Source organism: Phyllobates terribilis, unplaced genomic scaffold (assembly GCF_046119375.1).
Source record: "Phyllobates terribilis strain yellow unplaced genomic scaffold, ASM4611937v1 Scaffold_2__4_contigs__length_985480577, whole genome shotgun sequence".
NCBI lineage: Eukaryota > Metazoa > Chordata > Amphibia > Anura > Dendrobatidae > Phyllobates > Phyllobates terribilis.
This window is the reverse complement of record NW_027362762.1, coordinates 877,956,743-877,979,538: the sequence shown is the minus strand read 5'-3', so window position 1 is coordinate 877,979,538 and position 22,796 is coordinate 877,956,743. Positions and strand designations below refer to the sequence as shown.

General features: G+C 41.0%; 1 protein-coding gene across 1 annotated transcript in view; it reads left to right on the top strand.

Annotated features, from left to right (window-relative positions):
• DCBLD2 (discoidin, CUB and LCCL domain containing 2) overlaps nucleotides 1-22,796 on the top strand; it is a 90,742-nt gene that overhangs the window by 40,073 nt on the left and 27,873 nt on the right. Inside the window, exons 3-11 of the mRNA XM_073668107.1 lie at nucleotides 4,402-4,542; nucleotides 9,051-9,102; nucleotides 10,907-10,979; nucleotides 14,286-14,419; nucleotides 16,414-16,454; nucleotides 16,559-16,774; nucleotides 17,887-18,011; nucleotides 21,522-21,669; nucleotides 22,180-22,305. Coding sequence (XP_073524208.1) covers nucleotides 4,402-4,542; nucleotides 9,051-9,102; nucleotides 10,907-10,979; nucleotides 14,286-14,419; nucleotides 16,414-16,454; nucleotides 16,559-16,774; nucleotides 17,887-18,011; nucleotides 21,522-21,669; nucleotides 22,180-22,305 — 1,056 coding nt within the window. The remainder of the gene's footprint in view (nucleotides 1-4,401; nucleotides 4,543-9,050; nucleotides 9,103-10,906; nucleotides 10,980-14,285; nucleotides 14,420-16,413; nucleotides 16,455-16,558; nucleotides 16,775-17,886; nucleotides 18,012-21,521; nucleotides 21,670-22,179; nucleotides 22,306-22,796) is intronic.

The window sequence follows — 22,796 nt, the reverse complement described above, 5'->3', positions numbered from 1 at the left end:
AGTGAATGTGTTGGTGCACAAAATGAGCTGTTACTGAACATTAATATATTCCTCATCTCTATTTACTGTATATTGAATATCTTCATCACTTATCACTGACGCTTTTAGTATATATATATATATATAGAGATCTATCTATGTGTGTTTGTAAACACCTTCTCATTTAAAGATTTTTCTTTATTTTCATGACTATGAAAATTGTACATTCACACTGAAGGCCTCAAAACTATGAATTAACACATGTGGAATTATATACTTAACAAAAAAGTGTGAAACAACTGAAAATATGTCTTATATTCTAGGTTCTTCAAAGTAGCCACCTTTTGCTTTGATGACTGCTTTGCACACTCTTGGCATTCTCTTGATGAGCTTCAAGAGGTAGTCACCGGAAATGGTTTTCACTTCACAGGTGTGCCCGGTCAGGTTTAATAAGTGGTATTTCTTGCCTTATAAATGGGGTTGGGACCATCAGTTGTGTTGTGCAGAAATCTGGTGGATACACAGCTGATAGTCCTACTGAATATCCTGTTAGCTGCTTTTTTCTTGCCATAATACAAATTCTAAGTAAAGAAAAACGAGTGGCCATCATTACTTTAAGAAATGAAGGTCATTCAGTCCGAAAAATTGGGCAAACTTTGAAAGTTTCCCCAAGTGCAGTTGCAAAAAACATCAAGCACTACAAAGAAACTGGCTCACATGAGGACTGCCCCAGGAAAGGAAGACCAAGAGTCACCTCTGCTTCTGAGGATAAGTTTATCTGAGTCACCAGCCTCAAAAATCGCAGGTTAACAGCAGCTCAGATTAGAGACCAGGTCAATGCCACACAGAGTTCTAGCAGCAGACACATCTGTTCAACAACTGTTAAGAGGAGACTTTGTGCAGCAGGCCTTCATAGTAAAATAGCTGCTAGGAAACCACTGCTAAGGACAGGAAACAAGCAGAAGAGACTTGTTTGGGCTAAAGAACACAAGGAATGGACATTAGACCAGTGGAAATCTGTGCTTTGGTCTGATGAGTCCAAATTTGAGATCTTTGGTTCCAACCACCGTGTCTTTGTGCGACGCAGAAAAGGTGAACGGATGGACTCTACATGCCTGGTTCCCACCGTGAAGCATGGAGGAGGAGGTGTGATGGTGTGGGGGTGCTTTGCTCGTGACACTGTTGGGGATTTATTCAAAATTGAAGGCAAACTGAACCAGCATGGCTACCACAGCATCTTGCAGCGGCATGCTATTCCATCCGGTTTGCGTTTAGTTGGACCATCATTTATTTTTCAACAGGACAATGACCCCAAACAGACCTCCAGGCTGTGTAAGGGCTATTTGACCAAGAAGGAGAATGATGGGGTGCTACGCCAGATGACCTGGCCTCCACAGTCACCAGACCTGAACCCAGTCGAGATGGTTTGGGGTGAGCTGGACCGCAGAGTGAAGGCAAAAGGGCCAACACGTGCTAAGCATCTCTGGGAACTCCTTCAAGATTGTTGGAAGACCATTTCCGGTGACTACCTCTTGAAGCTCATCAAGAGAATGCCAAGAGTGTGCAAAGCAGTCATCAAAGCAAAAGGTGGCTACTTTGAAGAACCTAGAATATAAGACATATTTTCAGTTGTTTCACACTTTTTTGTTAAGTATATAATTCCACATGTGTTAATTCATAGTTTTGATGCCTTCAGTATGAATGTACAATTTTCATAGTCATGAAAATACAGAAAAATCTTTAAATGAGAAGGTGGGTCCAAACTTTTAGTCTGTACTGATATCTATCTATCTATCTATCTATCTCATTCAAAAGTCCTATTTTGTCAAATAAATTGTGGTAATCCACTGAACCTGTATATGTTGGTATAATAAGGGCATATTCACGGGTCTGATTTCTGTGCTGAAAAAAAAAATTAGAGGCTGATTTAAAAGAAAATGGTCATACATCCAAGGATTTCTGCTGCGGATTTGCAGATCTGTACATTGAATAAATGCAATGGGGCTAATCCACAGGTATATGCACTCATTGTTAATTGCAGTGATTTTTCTGCACTAAAAACACCTGTTGGCAAGAAAAACGCAGCCTGCCTATGGAAAGAACACACAGAATTGATCTGCTGCAGATTTGAAAAAAATGCATGAACGGTTAAAATGTGCTAGGGGGGAAAAAAAAACAGCATGTACATGAGATTTCTGAAATCTCATTAATTTTATGCACAAAAAAAAAACATGCAATTACTCAGCATGTGCACAAGCCCTAAGTCCTATATTCTGGCTCCGGTTTCCAACACAAAACTTTGAATATAATGCTTTATTGCACAAGTACAAAAGCCTAAGGAAAATAATGTTGATGGCAAATTGAAAGGACTAGCTCTGTGCAATCTATGTGGATATAGAGAGGGTTAATAGTTATTTCTTCAACATATTTCAGTACTTTGCTCAGTGGATGTAACCATTACGTTTATTTCATTGCTTTGAATTTTTCGGCTGTGTCCAATACACAATAGATTTTTCTGCAGCAATTTCCCCTGCATATAATAAACATTTCCCAGGAAAATTTCTGCAGAAAAGAAGTGAAATCTGCAGTCAAAATCCTCGTTTTAAAATCTGCAGCAGGTCAATTTTTATGGAGTCCAGAAAAATTTCAGATGTGGATGAGATTTGTTTCTGGGACTGTAGCAGCATTCCCGTCCTGTGTTGACGTACAGATTTCATTCCTGTGCTGTGGAATTGTTTCTCGGAGAAATTCACCTGTGGTTTGGATTTCAAAAGATGTCCATTTCTGTTGTGTATTTTTTTTAACTAAAACCCACCTCAAATCTGCATGATTTTGTCGTGAATTTTTGGTGGGTTTTTCAGCCACATATGGATCCAGGCTAAGGCCTCATTCAGACATCAATATTTTCCACATACGAGAAAAACTGATTTTTTTTTATCAGGCTTTCATCACAGTAAGGTCCGACTGTCATCCGTTTTTTTCATACATGGAAGAAACAAAAATTCTCCGCCGTGATAATTGGGCCCCACTGGATATCTTCCGACCCCTGTCCGATTGTTTTCATGGACCCATAGACTTGCATTGCCGTTTTTGATACAATACTCGGATCAAAGTCGATCATGTCTCCGTGGTTTTGCACGTTGGACATGTGAATGGCTCCATAGATTATCACAGGTACGAGTGAAAACCACGGCTGGCATTCGTATGAGAACAAAGGATGTCTGAATTAGGTCGTAGGCTGAGTTCACACGATCCGTATTTAATGCCTTTCCGCGGAGTGTTTGCAGTTGCGTAAACGCCGCGGAAATGCATTAAAAACGCATGGTAGAAGGGCAGCAATGTTCCCCAATTGAAATCCGCATGTGCTGTGCCCATGATGCGAATTTTTCCGCACCGTAAACGCTGCACTCAAAAATCCGCAGCATGTCAATTAATTTTGCATAAACGCGGCGTTTTCGCCGCCATTGACTTGCATTAGAACGCGCCAATTCCGCAAGACTGCATCTGTACTTGCGTTATTGGCGCGTTCTAATGTGCGGATGGTACCCAGGTCTAGAGGAGAGGAGAGTCTCATCCACACCCAGGTACCATTAAAAAAGCTGTAAAACAAGAATAAAATAAAAAATATATATATACTTACCATCTGCCGGCCCGCGCAGCGCTCCTGCTTGGTTCCCGGCACTTGCAGTGAGTTGAAGGACCTGCGCTGACGTCAGAGTCATGTGATGGGTCACGTGACGCTGACGTCGGCAGGTCTTTCAATTCAAAGTTGCCGGGAGAACGGAGTGAGCAGGACAGCGCGGGCCATCAGAAGGTAAAGCATACATGTATTTTTTATTTTTACCATTCTCTCGGGTCACACTATATAAATCCATGCCGTTTGCATGGATTTATATAGTGTGACCTAGTTGTCAAGCACTTTCCAAGTGATGCTAAAATCGCCTGGAAAGCGCTTGTCAATCCACATGCGGAAATGCATGTGAATCCGCATGTATTCCGCAGGAAAAACGCATGCACAATCTGCATGCTTTTTTTCTGCCAGGGAGATGCAGAAATGATGCAGAAATTTTCTGCTTCATTTCTGCATCGTGTGCAAATACCCTTAGGGTTTGGAGAAATTGGGAAAAGCCAGGCACCGCTGCATGGATACTCTACCAATTCCTGGAAACCGTTCAGTTTGTTTGCAGCAATTTATGACACTGTTGGCAGAAGGCTTTGCAAGCGGTTAGTCAGCTGTGACATTTACATGGACTGAACATCAGTAAAACATAAACCGCAGTTCACATTTGGCATCAGTGAAGTGCACAGTATTGAAGAAATCCCTATTAAACCTTGCTGTATGTCATAGAAAGTAATGGAGCCATGCTGGAAGTTGCTAGTTTCTCTCTATTAAAGATTTCCTGTCTTTCCCTCTCTGGCCAGGGGCTAAGTATTGCGGCTTGGCATTAAAACCAGAAGATGTGGTTGAGTCCAAGAGCCATGAGGTCACCGTGCTGTTCATGAGTGGGATCCACATCTCCGGGCGAGGCTTTCTGGCTTCTTATTCCACCACAAATAAAACAGGTATTGGTTACTCTACATTAGAGGAAAGGGGTTTATTTTGTTGTGGGGGGATTTTTTTCTGCCCTCCAGATCGCTGACGTATATCAGGACATGAACCACCTCGTGTCCTTTCTGCATGTTCTCTGGATGCAGCCACATTTATTTCGTGTAAGCCTGGTATCTTTTACTTGTGGGGACCACATGGTTTATTTTAAAGCAGCCCCCAAAAAATAAGTAAAAAAAAAAAATATAAATAAGTGTGTGTGTATATGTATATATGTGTGTATATATATATATATATAATGTGTGTGTGTGTGTATATACATACCATAGCTTTGCTTATCTTTCGTCAAATTCTGTATGAGGGCTTGGTTTTTCTCTTTTCTTGATACGATTCACTTTAACACATAATGTAGTGAAAAACACGAAAAATTAATTGACAGGACATGCACCCATTTATGTCTTTGGTGTTATTCACATGTTTGCTTTTTTATTTTCTTGTGACCCCTGTGTTCACCAAAAAAAGTCAAGTCCGTGTTTTTTTTTTTTTTTTTTTTTTATCAGAGCCATGGATTATCAAAATAGGAGTCTGATTTTTTTTTTTTTTTGTCTATGATTTAATATTTTAACGAATAGGAGAAGCTTTGTAATTTAATTTTTTTCACATGTTTCAAATCGCTGATGGTAAAAACTGACCAACAAGACCAAACATTGATTGAAAATCTGACCGTTTTTTGCTTACATGAAAAATCTGAATTCAGCCTTAGATGAAGGGGAAAGGGAAAAAACATGATCTGTAAGATTAAAGTGCTACCGTAAATGTATGCCTTTTTTTAACTATCTTGGTGGCTTAAAAAAAAAAAGTTTTATTAAAGACTCATCATTTTTATTTATTTTTTTTATCTGATGATGGATCAGTATATGTTTTTGTATTTTTTGCGTGGTAAGCTGTAGTTTTTAATGGTACCATTTTGGGGTACATATGATTTTTATCGCTTTATATTGCATTTTCTTAGGGGAAGTGTAGTAGGCAAAAAATGTGTTTTTTTGTTTGTTTTAGTATATGGATTAAATCAGGGGTCGACAAAGTTGTTCAGAATCTAGGAGCCAGCCAAAAAATTTAGGAGCCAGAATTTTTTTTTAAGCAAACTTGGTTTTTAATTCAACAAAAAAAACATTACAAACGTTCTAAACAACATTTTACTTTTAAAGATAATAAATATTATATTTCACTTTGCTTTTTGTGGCCATGAACATGCCTTGTGATTTTAGAGCTGAAGTACCAGTGGTCCAATTTGTTGTTCCGTTTTTTTCTTGACATTTTTTTTTAAATTTTTACGAATGCTTTAAAAATTGCTTTTTTAAAAAAAATAAATAGATGTCATTACATTTATAAATTTTTTATATTCTCAGTTTTTTTCTCAGAAAAATCAAAGAAACTAATTTTTTTTAAAAAAATGCCTGTTCTGTTTTTTTGTTGACAAACTGTACATATAGACCCCCTCACACACGGCGTCTCCCCGGGGAGCACGGCCTTTGTATGTACTTACACAGGTAGCGGGAGATGAGAACGGGCCCCCGGCCACAGCGATCCTTCCCCCGTAACCCAACTCTCCCTGTCCAGTCCCGGAGCATAAGGGGGGCGGAGCAAAGTGGAGAAGGCGGCCTGAGCGATACTGTCCCTGCTTCCTCCGATTGGATGACTCCGTGCAGGAGGTGGGATTGGATTGAGAGTATTTTTTTTTCTTCTCAACTCCTCAAGCACCAGGCAACATTTTCTAGGCGCCACTGGCGACCAGGCGCCTGGGTTTGTCGAGCCCTGGATTAAATTCCCTCTGGATAGATTTGTTCTTTTTCAGTTTTTTTTAGTCCCCATAGGGGACTTGATCCTGCGATCTGTATCGTAGTATATACCATTAATGACAGTCTCCTATGAAGTCCAGAAAAATTAGGTTTAGACATGGTGCATTTCCATTGTGGATTCAACCTGAAAAAAAAAAAAAAAAAAAACTGCAAAAATGCTAATAAATGGAATTTATATTTAAAAAATATTTTGCAGCTTTGCAGTAAAACTTCAAAGGAAATTCAGATTTTTTCGCAGTGGAGTGCGGTTTTGCAGAATGATCATTGGATAAATCCATCATTTTCTAATCTTCGCCTAAACGAGCATCTATATCTACCGCTGTACTACACCGCGTGCAGAATTATTAGGCAAATGCGAATTTTGATCACTTTGATACTTTTTCTACATCTTGTCCTACTCCAAGCTGCATAGGCTTGAGAGCCAACTACCAATTAAGTAAATCTGGTTATGTGCATCTCTGTAATGAGGAGGGGTGTTGACTAATGACATCAACACCCTATATAAGGTGTGCTTAATTATTAGGCAACTTCCTTTCCTTTGGAAAAATGGGTCAGAAGAGAGATTTGACGGGCTCTGAAAAGTCCAAAATTGTGAGATGTCTTGCAGAGGGATGCAGCAGTCTTGAAATTTCCAAACTTTTGAAGCGTGATCACCGAACAATCAAGCGTTTCATGGCAAATAGCCAACAGGGTCGCAAGAAGCGTGTTGGCCAAAAAAGGCGCAAAATAACTGCCCATGAATTGAGGAAAATCAAGCATGAAGCTGCCAAGATGCCATTCGCCACCAGTTTTGCCATATTTCAGAGCTGCAGCGTTACTGGAGTATCAAAAAGCACAAGGTGTGCGATACTCGGGGACATGGCCAAGGTGAGGAAGGCTGAAAAGCGACCACCTTTGAACAAGAAACATAAAATAAAACGTCTAGAATGGGCCAAGAAGTATCTTAAGACTGATTTTTCAAAGGTTTTATGGACTGATGAAATGAGAGTGACTCTTGATGGGCCAGATGGATGGGCCAGAGGCTGGATCTGTAAAGGACCGAGAGCTCCACTCCGACTCAGATGCCAGCAAGGTGCAGGTGGGGTACTGGTATGGGCTGGTATCATCAAAGATGAACTTGTGGGAACTTTTCGGGTTGAGGATGGAGTGAAGCTCAACTCCCAGACCTACTGCCAGTTTCTGGAAGACAACTTCTTCAAGCAGTGGTACAGGAAGAAGTCAGTATCATTCAAGAAAAACATGATTTTCATGCAGGACAATGCTCCATCACATGCATCCAACTACTCCACAGTGTGGCTGGCCAGTAAAGGTCTAAAAGAAGAAAAAATAATGACATGGGCCCCCTTGTTCACTTGATCTGAACCCCATAGAGAACCTGTGGTCCATCATAAAATGTGAGATCTACAGGGAGGGAAAACGGTACACCTCTCGGAACAGTGTCTGGGAGGCTGCGGTGGCTGCTGCACACAATGTTGATCAAAAACAGATCAAGCAACTGACACAATCTATGGATGGAAGGCTGTTGAGTGTCATCATAAAGAAAGGTGGCTTTATTGATCACTAATTCTTTTGGTTTTTGTTTTTGAATGTCAGAAATGTTTATTTCTAAATTTTGTGCACTGATATTGGTTTACCTGGTGAAAATAAACAAGTGAGATGGGATTATATTTGCTTTTTATAAAGTTGCCTAATAATTCTGCACAGTAATAGTTACCTGCACAAACAGATATCCTCCTAAGATAGCCAAATCTTAAAAAAAAACACTCCAACTTCCAAAAATATTAAGCTTGGATATTTGAGTCTTTTGGGTTGATTGAGAACATAGTTGTTGATGAATAATAAAAATAATCCTCTAAAATACAACTTGCCTAATAATTCTGCACACAGTGTATTTCTTAATGCAGAGCCTGTATCTGAGATGTCATGATGCAGAATAAAGCAAAATGCCAAGAATCAGTATATTTTATGAATTGTTTTCTGAGGCGAACGTCCCTATAAACCGCTGTCCACCATTATTTTTTGTTGCTTCCAATTTCAATCCTTTGATTTCCTTCCTTTCTCCCGGAGAACTCTGGAAATTTCTTCTGCTTTTATTTCTCTGCCAAGAAGTGCAGCGCTGTTTATTTCCTCTGGTTAGATGAGTTTGCACAATACCCTTGAGATCACATCAATTCCCTTTCATTTCTTCTGATTGCTTTAAATAAAAGTGTAAACACGACCCATCCCCAAGGCTCCGGCACAGAGCGGCTAAGACTATTACGGCATGAACGCTTTAAAGTACAAGCGATGCCGCTTACATTTTATTTTCTACTTTCCCTACAAAGGGCTTTAAAATCTGGAGAAGATGAAGGGCTACATGGAATTCAATAGGACTGAGACAGGTTATGGACTAGTCACTAGTCCGTTGTGAACCATTCCTTCATCCAGTTGTCCCACTGTAGTCAAAAAACAGCATATGCATTATTAACTTCAGATTTGTAGATTTGGAGAAATCTGGGCCTAAAAATGAAGGTACGTGGTGTTTTATATTGGTGATCCGTAGACGCCCAAGTCTGATTTGTCACCAGCTGATCAAAGGTATTAAAGAGATCCTCCTTAGCACCAAGATATCTTTACTCTGTTCTTCTGATGTGTTCCTAATATCTTCGGTTTTCTTAATTTCCTAGACCTTATAACCTGTTTGGAGAAGGCGAGCCGGTTTTCTGATCCTGAATACAGGTAGCGTGTTAAATATCTATTAACTCATTAGGCTTATTGTAAGAATTTGCTAATTTAACATCCGTCCAAACGATAACCAGCACTCACATCTTCTTAAAATAATTGCTTTTTTGATCCAGTAATATAAAAGGCACAAAAAATGGTTGAACACAACAGCACAAAAATTAAAAAGGCAGAAAATATGTATCTGCTGAGCTCCCAGGCAACATGTTTCAGACCTACATGCCGAGGCTTGACAAAGGACCATGTAGGTCTGAAACAAGTTGCCTGGGAGCGCAGCGGATATTTTTTTTCGGCCTTTTTAATTTTTGTGCTGTTGTGTTCAACCGTTTTTTGTGCCTTTTATACTGCTGGGTCAATAAAGCAATTATTTTAAGAAGATGTGAGTGTCGGCTATCGTTTGGACTGTTGCTGTTACTGGAGTATTTTGCTGGGCAGGTGAGCTGATTGCTACTTTTTTACACTTGCTAATTTAGTTCTCCAGAAGGAAATCTGGTGGCATGAAAGAGACCGTTTTTCTCTTTCTGCAGAGAAGCAAGTTTGCATACATCAATTTTTTTTCCCAGGCAGCATTGCATTAAGGGGTTTTTACTTTCACCTTTTGGGTACATCATTTTTTTTCCTTACTAAATGCATGTTATTGGGGCTAAAATCATTTTAGCAATTGAGTTTTATTAAAAAATGTGCTATGATCTTTTATACCCTGTGTGTTGCACTGTCTATTGGCTGCAGAATGGGTAAAAAAAGGAACCTACCACCAGGTTTTCCAGATATAAACTAAAATGACCACTTATAAGCCTCTTATTAGTTCCCCCACAGATTCATGAACATATCTGTTATAATTCTCCAGCACCATATGCTAATTTGCACCGTCCGGTATTATGGGTGTCATAGGTTTGTGCTCGGCGCCTCCTTTCTTCCCATAACCACCGAGCCATCTTGTCTTGGCGTCTCCTACATCATCCACCCAGAGCTGCAAATCTCAAGTTTGGCACAGAACCAAAGTCCAGTAATGCACATGCACTTGTTCACTTACGGGTCATCGACACCCTCAAGAAGGCAGGTCTGAGCTTCACCTGCGCGGGTCTGAGCTTCACCTGCGCGGGTCTGAGCTTCACCTGCGCAGACTTGTGATTTGCCGCTCTGATCGAATGATAAAGGAAACATCAATCAAGACAGGAGGGAGAAAGGTGCTGACCACAGACCTGCAACACCCATTGGACCGGACTAGTCTTCAGCGTGGGAGAATTAAACGGTTATCAGCTGGAGTGATGTATTAGAGGGCTTAAATGTGATTCTTTTAGTTTATTTGAGGAAATCCTGGTGACCGGTTCCCTTTAACTGAGAATTTGCAAGAATTTGTTTATAACTCTCTTATCTCTTTTTCTGAGCCATCAGCTGACTTCTGATCACAGACCACATAAAAGTTGAATGTGCAGGAAAACAGAGAGCCTGTAAAAGAAACACTGTAGAAAAATGTATTAATAAAAACAGACTGCGGAAATTATTTTTAACCACAAATACATGCATATAAGTTATAAAAGAAAAAAAAAGACAACCCACTAGGTGTCAGCTGGATGTCCACAAAGAGAATAATAGCTTCACAGTTTGAAGCAGTGGCGTGACCATGTTGGTCTGAACTGTCCATCTTCAGCAAAGCCTCGCCCACGGAAAAGCAGGAATCCAGGAGCCGGGCAGTGATGCACTCCTAAAAATACATCTTAAGAACACCCCTTTTACTTTACCATGGATGACTGATAGTTTGGGATGATTTACCTGATTTTTATTTTCTTGTTTCCTGCAGAAAATACTGTCCAGCCGGTTGTCTGACACCTTTTGGAGAAATCTCAGGAACTATCCCCATTGGCTATCGAGATGTATGTACTTTTTTGTGTTTTTCCTTTTAATTGAATGAGAGCTGAGCTGCTGTACCCAAGAACAGCCATTGCACAGTATGGAGCGCTGTGATGGCATTGCACTCTGAGTACTTCCTTCCTTTTGAAGGACCTTGTAACACAGTGTGAATGGTGGGGGTGTCGGGCGTCTGATCCACACCGATCTGATCCTGCAGATACATCATTGATATCATAGGCCTGGTGAACTTTTTCAATAGTTATCACTCAAAAGTAAACCATTAAAGGGGTTGTCCACTATACGGACAACCCCTTCGCAATTTCTATATTCCCCCATGTAAAATAAAAACAGGCGGTACTTCCCTTTGGTGCCGTTCCAGCGATGCCAGGGCTTGTGTGACATTGTCACGTGAGTCCTGCAGCCAGTCATCCTCCACTAATGGGCCTGTTTCACTTCCGGCCAAAACTGACATCCAGAAGTAGTCAGAACTGCTGCTGTCAGTTTTTGGGAAATCCGTTTTGTGCGATGGAAGCGAGAGTGAAGCAGTCCTTTAGCGTCCGCTGATTGGCTACAGAGTTCGCGTAACATAAAGTCACTTGATCCCCGGAAGACCCAACACCGCTGTAACGGCATCAGAGGTGAGTACATACTGGTTTTATTTTACATGGGGAAATATAGTAATTGAGAAGGGGTCGTCCGAGTAGTGGACAACCCTTTTAAGATTGTTTTATCTTTTACATTAATTTTGTTTGTTTTTTCTTTGCCTGAAAACGTATTAATCAAAGCAATTGGTGTCTAGGTTCGGAGCTGTCAAGCATTAAAAGCTTTCTTTCGATCATGCTCCCATTGTATGCGTCTAGAGATGCTGAGCGGCCGGACCCTTCACACGCGCAGGCACTTTACACTCATTAAACTGATGGAATTACTCGCTGGCCTTTGTTAAGCCTAAAATTTCACAGTTGAAAAGTTCATTGAGTTCATGATCACGGCTTGGTGTTATAGTACAGTATATACTTACATAGATGCAATATGACAGTGCTGTATATATCATTAATTGCAGCAGCACATAGCCACATATATACAGCTGGTGGACCCCCATCCTGGCTTCACTTTGCACAGGCCCCTGACACTTAGTGTTCCTATTGATGGGCTCAGACGCCACATTCTGTATTAACTTTGTACAGTGAAAACTGATTATATTGGTGAAGACCTTGATCTCGTCTACTGCCCTGTGGTAAATCTGAACTGGCCATGCTGTTATCTCGACTGTACATATCCATTCAATAAGCTTGTACACATGCCACGTGTACAACCTTAGTCAGGACCGTACTGTGTTTTATACAGTGCATTGAAAAAGTATTCATGCCCCATTACCTTTCCACACTTTTTTCACGTTACTCCTACAAATGTAAATGTATTTTAGTGGGATTTTATGTGATATAACACAAAGTAGCAATTATTTGAAGTGTAAAGGAAATGATACTTAAAAATATAAATCTGAAAATTGTGACGTGCATTTGTATTCAGCCCCCTGCAGCCTGATACCCCTAAATATAATCCTGAGTAACCAATTGCCTCCAGAAGTCACATAATTAGTAAATTGAGTCCACCTGTGTGCAATTTATTCTCAGTATAACTACAGTTGTTCTGTGAAGGCCTCAGAGGTTTGTTTGAAATCACTAAGGATCAAACAACATCATGAAAACAAAGGAGCACACCAGACAGGTCAGGGATAAAGTTGTGGAGAATAGTAAAGCAGGGATAGATTATAAAAAAAGAAAAAAAAAATAGCCCAAGCTGTGAACATCTCACAGAGCACTGTTCAAAGCGTCATCCAAAAATGGAAGGAGCGTGACAAAAATACAAACCTACCAAGACATGGCCAATCACCTAAACTGACATCCCGAGCAAGGAGAGTCACTAATTGGAGAAGCAGCCAAGAGGCCCATGGTCACGCTGGACGAGCTGCAGATATCCACAGCTCAAGTGGGAGAATCTATCCACAGGACAGCTTTTTGTTGTACACTCCACAAATCTGGCCTTTATGGAAGAGTGGCAAGAAGAAAGAGGTTTTTGAAAGCAAACCATAAGAAATCCCGTATACAGTCTGCAAAAAGCCCTGTAGAGGACACAGCTAGCATGAGGAGAAGGTGCTCTCATCAGATGAGACCAAAGTAAAACTTTTTGGTCTAAATGCAAAACGCTATGTATGGTAGAAAACTAACACTGCATATCACCCTGAAAACACCATCCCCACTGTCAAACATGGTGGTGGCAGCATCATGTTGTGGGGAGGCTTTTCTTCAGCAGGGACAGGGAAGCTGGTTAGAGTTGATGAGAAGATGGATAAATACAGGGCAATCCTGGTGGAAAGTCTTTTAGAGGCTGCAAAAGACTTGAGACTGGGGCATAGGTTCCCTAAACATACTACAATTGAGTGGTTTACATCTAAGCAATTGTGGCAAGACTTGACAATTGCAGTTCACAAACCTCTCCATCCTATCTCACTGAGCTAGAGCTAGTTTACAAAGAAGAGTGGACAAAAATTTCAGCCTTACAGCTGGTAGAGACATATGTGAAAAGACTTGCAGCAAAAGGTGGTCCTGCAAAGTATTGACTCAGGGAGGCAGTATACAAATGCATGTCACAATTTTCAGATTTGTATTTTTAAAATATTTAGAAAACCGTGAATCATTTCCTTTATACCACAAATACAGTACTTGCTGCTTTGTGTTAGTAGATCACATAATACATTTAAGTTTGTGGGTGTAACGTGAGATACTGTGGAAAAGTTCACAGGGTATAAATACTATTTCAAGGCTCAATATAAGCTTTCAATACTGACTTTTTTTTATCTAGTGTCGTGCATCTAAGCTAAAGTTTGCCGTACAATTACGAGAACTAGGCATCCAAATCCACCGTTAACGCTCGTTTAAAACAGTGTATAATCAGTCCGTGTGTGCTGAGGTCTCTACATGGCCACATTATAGCCAGTGTCCCAGTGCACATGGCCATTTTCCACTTGGACCAGAGATCTACATGGAAGAAAACCACAGCTTGTAGACGAACTCATGTCTGCAATTTTTCAGACACAACTGGCCCGATTTCCACTTTGCTCGCCTTAACCTGGCCATAAGTTGTATTGGCAGCCAAGCATGGGCAAGGCTGCTGGCTTTAACTTTTATGGGTGTGTTGGGCCATCTCCTCTATAGAGTAGTAATATGACAAAATGATGTGTTATTGTATTTGACATATTTCTACATTTTTTCATAGTTTAAGTATTAATGTATCTTATATAATTTATAAATCTTTTTTTTTGTTTGTTTCAGTCATCATTGCTGTGCATGGCTGGGATTCACGCAGGTGTGGTATCTAATGCCCTTGGAGGACCAATAAGCGTCGTCATAAGTAATGGCATTGCATATTACGACACTGCTCAGGCAAACAATGTTACATCTAAAGTGTGAGTATTATAAACCTCTTCCCTTTGTTCTTTGTTTTTCCATGTTGAGTTCTTCACTTTGTAACTAAAACTATAATACACTGTATTCCTGTGTGAGTGGCTGTAGTTCCTGTCCCTGACCCACAGGAGCGCTGCTGGGGAAATGATCAGGTAGAATTTCTGGTGGATAATGCCTTATCTGGATTATTGAAAAGTCATATTACATTTTTAAAGCCCATAATAAAATGATTAAAGGTGTATTTCCACAATAACAATATGGACTTGTACTAATGTACAAATATCTGTGCCCAATATATCCCATTTTTTAATCTGCCCATTTTTCATATATGCCCACCATGAAGATGCCCCTCCAGGCTCTGTTTTTCCTTTAGTTGTCATTGGAATGGTCATTTAGTTCCTGGGGTTGTAATTGATCCTGCGCAGTGCAGTTTGTCAGCTGGCTTGCTGCTACCATAGTTGTGCTGTGTATAGAATGGAGCTTCAACGGTGAGCGATGAGGTCACTGAAAGAGGCGGAGGCTCGATAACAGAGCACAGGTCATACCAGAAAGCGGTGGTGTGCTGGTAGCTAATAGGAGCCTTGTACTGCAGGATATCTTGTGTATAGGGGACAGAAAGGTGATATACTGCAGGATGGGCTGTATACAGAGGCTCAGAGGAGAGATGTACTGCAAGGTAGGCTGTGTACAGGGTACTGAGAGTAGTGATGTATTGCAGGATGCACTGTATGAAAAGGGGGCCGAAAGGAGAGATGTACTGTAGGATGAGGTTGTGTATAAACAAGAAACAGAAAGGAGAGATATACTGCGGGATGAGCTGTATATATAGGGGACAGCAAGAGATATTCTGCAGTATGAGGCTCTGTGTACAGGACTGAGATTAGTTGAGTTGTCTTTGTTTGCTGCTGAGAGTTAAGCGATATGAAACTACAAATGTCACTTTATTAATGCATATGGCAAAGGATTATCTTCTGCTATCTGCATCATTTGATTAGCATTTGCAGTTTCATATCACTGATCTGTCTGCAGCAGGCCGCAAACATAGCTCTAGACTTCCATTGTAGAGGAGGGCAGGAGAGTTGAGCTCTGCTAGAATCAGCCAATGCAAAACCACACTGCAGCTATACTGAGGTAGATGTGTTGAGGGAGGGCAGTAATGACCCTTCACGGTTAACCAAGTGAGTGTCAAATTATTATGTTACAAGGTTGATTGCGCAATCCAACAGAAAACCAGACAGAGGCAAAGCTCTGTATGGGAGGATTCGAGAATCTCTAACTCTGTTTATTTCTACTTAGCATTTTATATTGTTTTGAGTATATCAGTAGCCAATCACCTACACCCATACTACAAGCTTGAACCAATGTTAGTACAATTATTACGGAAATACACATATGGTCATATTATCGTTAGTTCGGTGTACGATGGAAAGTTACTAGGTTATACATCCCGGCTCAGACTAGCTAGATAACAGGAGCAGGGTGTCTCATAGAATGTTCTTGAGAGAAAAGGTTAGTGTGGGAAAGTTGCATGTGAAGCAAGAGAAAAGGAGGGAAAGAATGTATGTTATGCAAAGAGTATAATAACATGATTTTGAAGCAGGCAGACAAAATGGAGTTGCCATAGCATGAATATCAATATGTCCTTTACAGATGCACAAGATAAAATCAGTCAGGCAGGGTACTTTCCAGGAACAGAGTACACAGATGCATAAGGTGAATTATAAACTTAGATTAGCTTGATGAGAACTGAGAAATGTGGGGCTTGTCAGGAGCACACAAGAGAGGGTGGGGTGTGAAGCACCAAGGAGAAGCAAGTGGTGCTTGTAAATATAGCTTTAGGAAGCTATGTGAAGCTGGGTGCACAGTGGGCCAAATAGAGATGAAAACTGCATCCATTGTGCTTTGTGAAAAATAATGCGATTCTGGGAATAGTAAACCTTTTAACGTTTTTTGGGGGGTTTACATGTTGATGATCTATCCTTTTTGTTTTTTAAAGGGGTTCTTTGTCATCTACGCTCTTCACATTCAAGACTGGTGGTATGTACTTTAGGGGATGAGATGTGGGACTGTTCTTGCCATTAAATCGATTTAGAATTGTAAGGAGTTTTTTTTTTTACTTTTTTGCCTGTTGTGTCATCTAGGCTGCTATGGTTTTCTGGGAATGGAAAATGGAGCTATTCCTGATTCTCAAATAACGGCCTCATCTGTTCTGGAATGGACAGACCATGCAGGTCAGATCAATATATGGAAGCCGGAGAGAGCCAGACTGAAAAAACTGGGCCCGGCCTGGGCTGCATCATTCAGCGATGAGCACCAGTGGCTGCAGATCGACCTGAACAAGCTGACAAAAGTCTCAGGTCTGTAAGAAGCTTTATACTTTTGTTGGAAATGTTTTATTTCTCTGGCCAAAGCAGCCTTCAATACAGCTGCATTAGCAGAAATAGGAGCTATCTGGCAGTGGCGTACTCCACTCTCCCCAAAGTAATCCACATGAACACATGACAAGCTCAGAGTCTACGTATATGAGGGAGTCCAAAGAGTGAGGCCACATCAATGTTAGGCCGACCTCTGTCTAAGGTAGAAGGGCTCATTTTAATGTGGTTTTCCATTTTACACATGAAAACCTGGAAAAACAATAATATTCAGTTCTGCCACAGCCATCATTTATGTGACTGCTGCAGCCAATCACTGGTCTCAGCAGTCACTGTGACGTGTAGGGCTTGTGTCCACAGTAGCCTGTGATTATCCCTGCAGAAGCTGGGAGGTATTGAACAGGTAAGTGATACTTGCTTTATTTTATTAACTCATTTCCAGCTATTACTCTTCACTTCTAAAAATCCCAGAAAACACCTTTAAGATAAAGGGTTTGTCCACTACTTGGACTCCCCTTCTTAAATGCCAGAGTTCTCCAAGTAAAAGAAAAAAAAAGCTTTTGCTCATCACTCACGTGATCACTGTCACATGAGCACTGCAGCTGATCAGCGGCTACTGATCGCCTGCAGCCTTTACTGCTTCATCACAGCGGGTTCGCTGTAATGGCATATTGATCAACAGCTGTCAATCACTGGATACTGATTGTCTGCAGTGGTGACGTGACATAATAAGCTAGGAGAGCTAGGGCTGACACTTCTGGAGCGGCGCGTGAAGTGAATGAATTTTTTATTTTACTCGGGACATTGACCTTTAAGAAGGGGCTGTCCAAGTTGTGGACAATTCCTTTAAATTGAACGTCTGTCTGACGCTCATTCCCCCTGATATTTACGGCATTACATACGAGCAGTGTATCAGAGGTTGATGCTGGTATAAGAGAACTTCCCGGCTGGATTATTTATCTCCAGTGCTGGGAAGGAGACGCAGAAGGACACAAAGCTTAAAGGCTCATGGAGGCATATTGCACATTGTGAACCTGCCCTTTAAACTCGGGTTATATGTGAAATATTGTAACCTGTGAAATGTTTCCCTTGGCTAGGAATCATAACCACTGGATCCACCATGTCCGCTTACAATTACTACGTTACATCATACAGAATCGAGCACAGTGAAGACGGCCTGAAGTGGGCGCTTTATAAAGAGGCGAATCTGGATAGGGACAAGGTACATGTATCCAAGTCTTAAGAGAATCCGGGAAGAACTGCACAATTCAGAAATGCTAAATCCTACATTTCCTGTTAATGGCAGTGATTGTATAACGTGTAATACAGCACTAAACTATTATTTACCTTTTGCAAAGTTTCTCGTATGTCACCACCTTTGCACAAAATAGGATCGTAGGAGCAGGGAGGGGGGTAATATAATCAGATTTCCACTAGATTTTGCACTAGCACATTGTCTGACATTAATCAATCTGCTGTCTGTGTACACTGCGCTCATAAAAGCACACAGATCGAAGGTATGGTCCTCTGAGCTTGCCTTACGCTGGCCACACGTGTGATATAGCTGTTGGATGAACCAGTGGTGGACACAGACAGAAGTCTGCCCCCTGTGCAAGAACAAGATATGGGTTCTTTGAAGTCCAATAGCTCTTCATAATGCACAATTCCACCTGTTTTGGAAGTGGTAGTGGCCCCCATTACTTCCTGGCTCCTGTGCAGCTGTACAGTTTGCACCAATATGTCCGCCCTTAGGATGAATGATCTTTCGGCTGACAACGATCTCTCCTGATTCCCACTTGCACAGGACTGCTCAGCTTGACTTGGTTTTTCCCATTTTTTCACTGAGTGAACCACGACCAGAATCTGGCAGCAGCTCATCTGCTTCCAAACAAATGGATCAGGCAAGTGAATTCCAACTTGTCGGATCCTTCTGTCCCCCTAGACCAGTGTTCCCCAACTCCAGTCCTCCACATCCACCAACAGGTCATGTTTTCAGGATTTCCTTAGTATTACACAGGTGATGCAATTATCACATGAGCAATACTAAGGAAATCCTGAAAACATGACCTGTTGGTGGCTCTTGAGGACCGAGTTGGGGAACACTGCACTAGATAATCTGTTGAGGACACTTGGTGGCCTCCATACATATTAGATGGCCGGCTGATATCACCAAAACCTACTAGTTGAGCCTACTTTTATCTAATGTACAGTGGGTACGGAAAGTATTCAGACCCCTTTTAAATTTTTCACTTTTTGTTTCATTGCAGCCATTTGGTAAATTCTAAAAAGTTCATTTTTTTTCTCATTAAAGTACACTCTGCACCCCATCTTGACTGAAAAAAAACAGAAATGTAGAAATTTTTGCAAATTTATTAAAAAAGAAAAACTGAAATGTCACATGGTCATAAGTATTCAGACCCTTTGCTCAGTATTGAGTAGAAGCACCCTTTTGAGCTAGTACAGTCATGAGTCTTCTTGGGAATGATGCAACAAGTTTTGCACACCTTGATTTGGGGATCCTCTGCCATTCTTCCTTGCAGATCCTCTTTAGTTCTGTCAGGTTGGATGGTGAACGTTGGTGGACAGCCATTTTCATGTCTCTCCAGAGATCCTCAGTTGGGTTTAGGTCAGGGCTCTGGCTGGGCCAGTCAAGAATGGTCACAGAGTTGTTCTAAAGCCACTCCTTTGTTATTTTAGCTCTGTGCTTGGGGTCATTGTCTTGTTGGAAGGTGAACCTTCGGCCAAGTCTGAGGTCCAGAGCACTCTGGAAGAGGTTTTCATCCAGGATATCTCTGTACTTGGCCACATTCATGTTTCCTTCAATTGCAACCAGTTGCCCCGTCCCTGCAGATGAAAAACACCCCCATAGAATGATGCTGCCACCATAATGTTTCACTGTTAGGATTGTATTGGGCAGGTGATGAGCAGTGCCTGGTTTTCTCCACACAAACCGCTTAGAATTATCACCAAAAAGTTCTATATTCGCCTCATCAGACCAGAGAATCTTATTTCTCATAGTCTGGGAGTTCATGTGTTTTTAAGCAAACTCTATGCAGGCTTTCATATGTCTTGCACTGAGGAGAGGCTTCCGTCGGACCACTCTGCCATAAAGGCCCGACTGGTGGAGGGCTGCAGTGATAGTTGACTTTGTGGAACTTTCTTCCATCTCCCTACTGCATCTCTGGAGCTCAGCCACAGTGATCTTGGGGTTCTTCTTTACCTTTCTCACCAAGGCTCTTCTCCCACGATTGCTCAGTTTTTCTGGACGGCCCGGTCTAGGAATACTTCTGGTGGTCCCAAACTTCTTCCATTTAAGGATTATGGAGGCCACTGTGCTCTTAGGAACCTTGAGTAATGCAGAAATTCTTTTGTAACCTTGGTCAGATCTGTGCCTTGCCACAATTCTGTCTCTGAGCTCCTTGGGCAGTTCCTTTTGAGCTCATGATTTTCATTTGGTCTGACATGCACTATGAGCTGTGAGGTCTTATACAGACAGGTGTATGCCTTTCCAAATCAAGTCCTATCAGTTTAATTAAACACAGCTGGACTCCAATGAAGGGGTAGAACCATCTCAAGGAGGATCACAAGGAAATGGACAGCATGTGACTTAAATATGAGTGTCTGAGCAAAGGGTCTGAATACTTATGACCATGTGATATTTCAGTTTTTCTTTTTTAATAAATTTGCAGAAATTTCGACATTTTGTTTTTTTCAGTCTAGATGGCGTGCAGAGTGTACTTTACTGAGAAAAAAAATGAAGTTTTTAGAATTTACCAAATGGCTGCAATGAAACAAAGTGAAAAATTTAAAGGGGTCTGAATACTTTCTGTACCCACTGTATATGGGGACCTTTAAAAGCAAGAACTGGCCACATTTGACCTTGTGACAGGTTGTCTTTTTTTTTTTTTTTTTTTTTTATTCTTGCTGCTGCCCCCGTTCTGTTTTTTTTTTATTTTTATTTTTTAATCAATTTCTATGGTATTTACCAAGAGTTCGTGGCTGCCATGATTTTCTGGGGGTCTATAGGCTGCTCTGCATTTATACCCTCTGAGCGCCGCTCCTTTCTTAAAAGACCATCAAAATTAGCACAAAGTAAAAAAACACAATTTCAGAGATGTGTATGTCAGATTTTAATAAAATAAAAATGGAATATGCAGGGGACCAGCGAGAATAATAATAAGAGCAACACCTGGCGACTTTTGACTTGATACTTCCTCCTTAAGGAACTCTTCTCTCCCCATTTTGGATTTCAAATACTAAATTTGTTTTTACATCTTGAAAATAAAGTGCGTTCTGAACGGAGCTCTTGACCTACAGCGTATCCCATGCAATATGTACATTTTATCCAGCCTTTATCCATCTGTACGTACCGACAACAATTTCTAGCTTGTGTGTATAATATTTGGTCAGAACACAAAAAAATAAAAATTGAGGGCAACATTCCTTATTGTGTCTGTTTGTGTTAATGGTGTTTTTTAGTTTATCAATTTTTCACCAAATTCTCTGGGTGAGTCTCATCCGATTTGCAGAAGAAACTAGTTAATGCTTTTTTTTTTTTTTTTTTTCACAAGACTATTCAGTCAGTGGGGAAAAAAAACGTCATCTGCACTGCCCCATTAATCCAAGTGCTGTCTGTTCTTTTTTGTTTTTTTTCATGGACATTGTTCAGATTTAAAATACAGTCGTGTGATCGACACACAAAAAGTAACTACCTCGCTTATAACATTTGCAGATATTTCAAGCAAACGCTGACTACTACCAAGAAGTCCGGAACAACTTAATTCCCCCCATAGTGGCAAGGTTTGTGAAGATCAGGCCTGCAAGCTGGAACCAGAAAATTGCCATGAAAGTCGAGTTGCTTGGGTGCCAGTTTATACCTGGTAGGGACCAACGTTTGCTTGTCTCTGTGTGCGATCAGTGTGTCGGATCCAGTAAGGAATATAGTTTTCTCCACTTTAGTAAAGTGGTTCTTCCCCTTTTGTAAATTGAAGCCGGACAAGAGATCAGGGGTCCAATAATCCCCAGAAATCCGATTTGTTAGCCGGCAGAATCTACCTCATGCAATAATTGTCCCCATGCAATGGCTGCCTGCTGGAGGGAAACACAATAGTACACGTCAACAATTGTATGACGTACCCCTTTTATCAAATTTTTTTTTTTTTTTTTTTTGGGTGAAGTCAAAAATTATGTAATACATTTGAAAATCTAATCTTTGGCCAAAACTTTATTTTTTTTTCCTACAGTAATTATTTAAAATAATTCAGCCTCTGTATATTATCACAATTTCTGTATGTAAGAGCATAAAATTGATGTTCATTGTCTCCTGTATCAATAACAGGGCAAGAAAGTTTAACTTTGTTGTTTTTTTGTTTTGTTTTTTTCATCCCAAGCGCCTGTTCCAAAACTAACAGTTCCTCCAGCATTTGTGCCGCGTGCTCATCGCCCACTCCCAGTGGATAAGACCACCTCCCCTCCTGAGATTAAGAACACCACTGTGACTCCTGATATTACCAAAGGTAAAGCTCTTGCGTGGCACAGACCCTGGTCGCACGCTTGGCAGGTCTTCCAGCCTCTTGTACGCAGCTCTGGCCAGTTGGCTTGCAGTGTGACGCACCTGAAAAGCATGGAAGGTTTTGGCTCGGTGTGCTGCTTGCTAGGAGTTGCTTCCTCCTGCCTTGTGTCAGCTGTGCGCTGCCGCCTCCCGCTCAGGAATGTTGGGGTTGACATCAGAGTGCCGTGAACTCTGCGCGCTCACTGACTCATCCCGAGCCGGCAAGGCCGATGGATCATCCTTAACTATGTCATTCCCTGGAGGACTTGGCTTGTACATTTGAATAGTTTGCAGTCCTTACATTTCTGTACAGTCCTATAAATCGTGTTTATAAGCAGATTGTCGGCGCTCTCGCTCCCTTATGGTATGTACCTCAACTTCAATGCAGTAAAATAATTAACGGCATACATTATTTATCAACGTTTTTTTGGATTGACCTTTGACAAGACCCCTCCC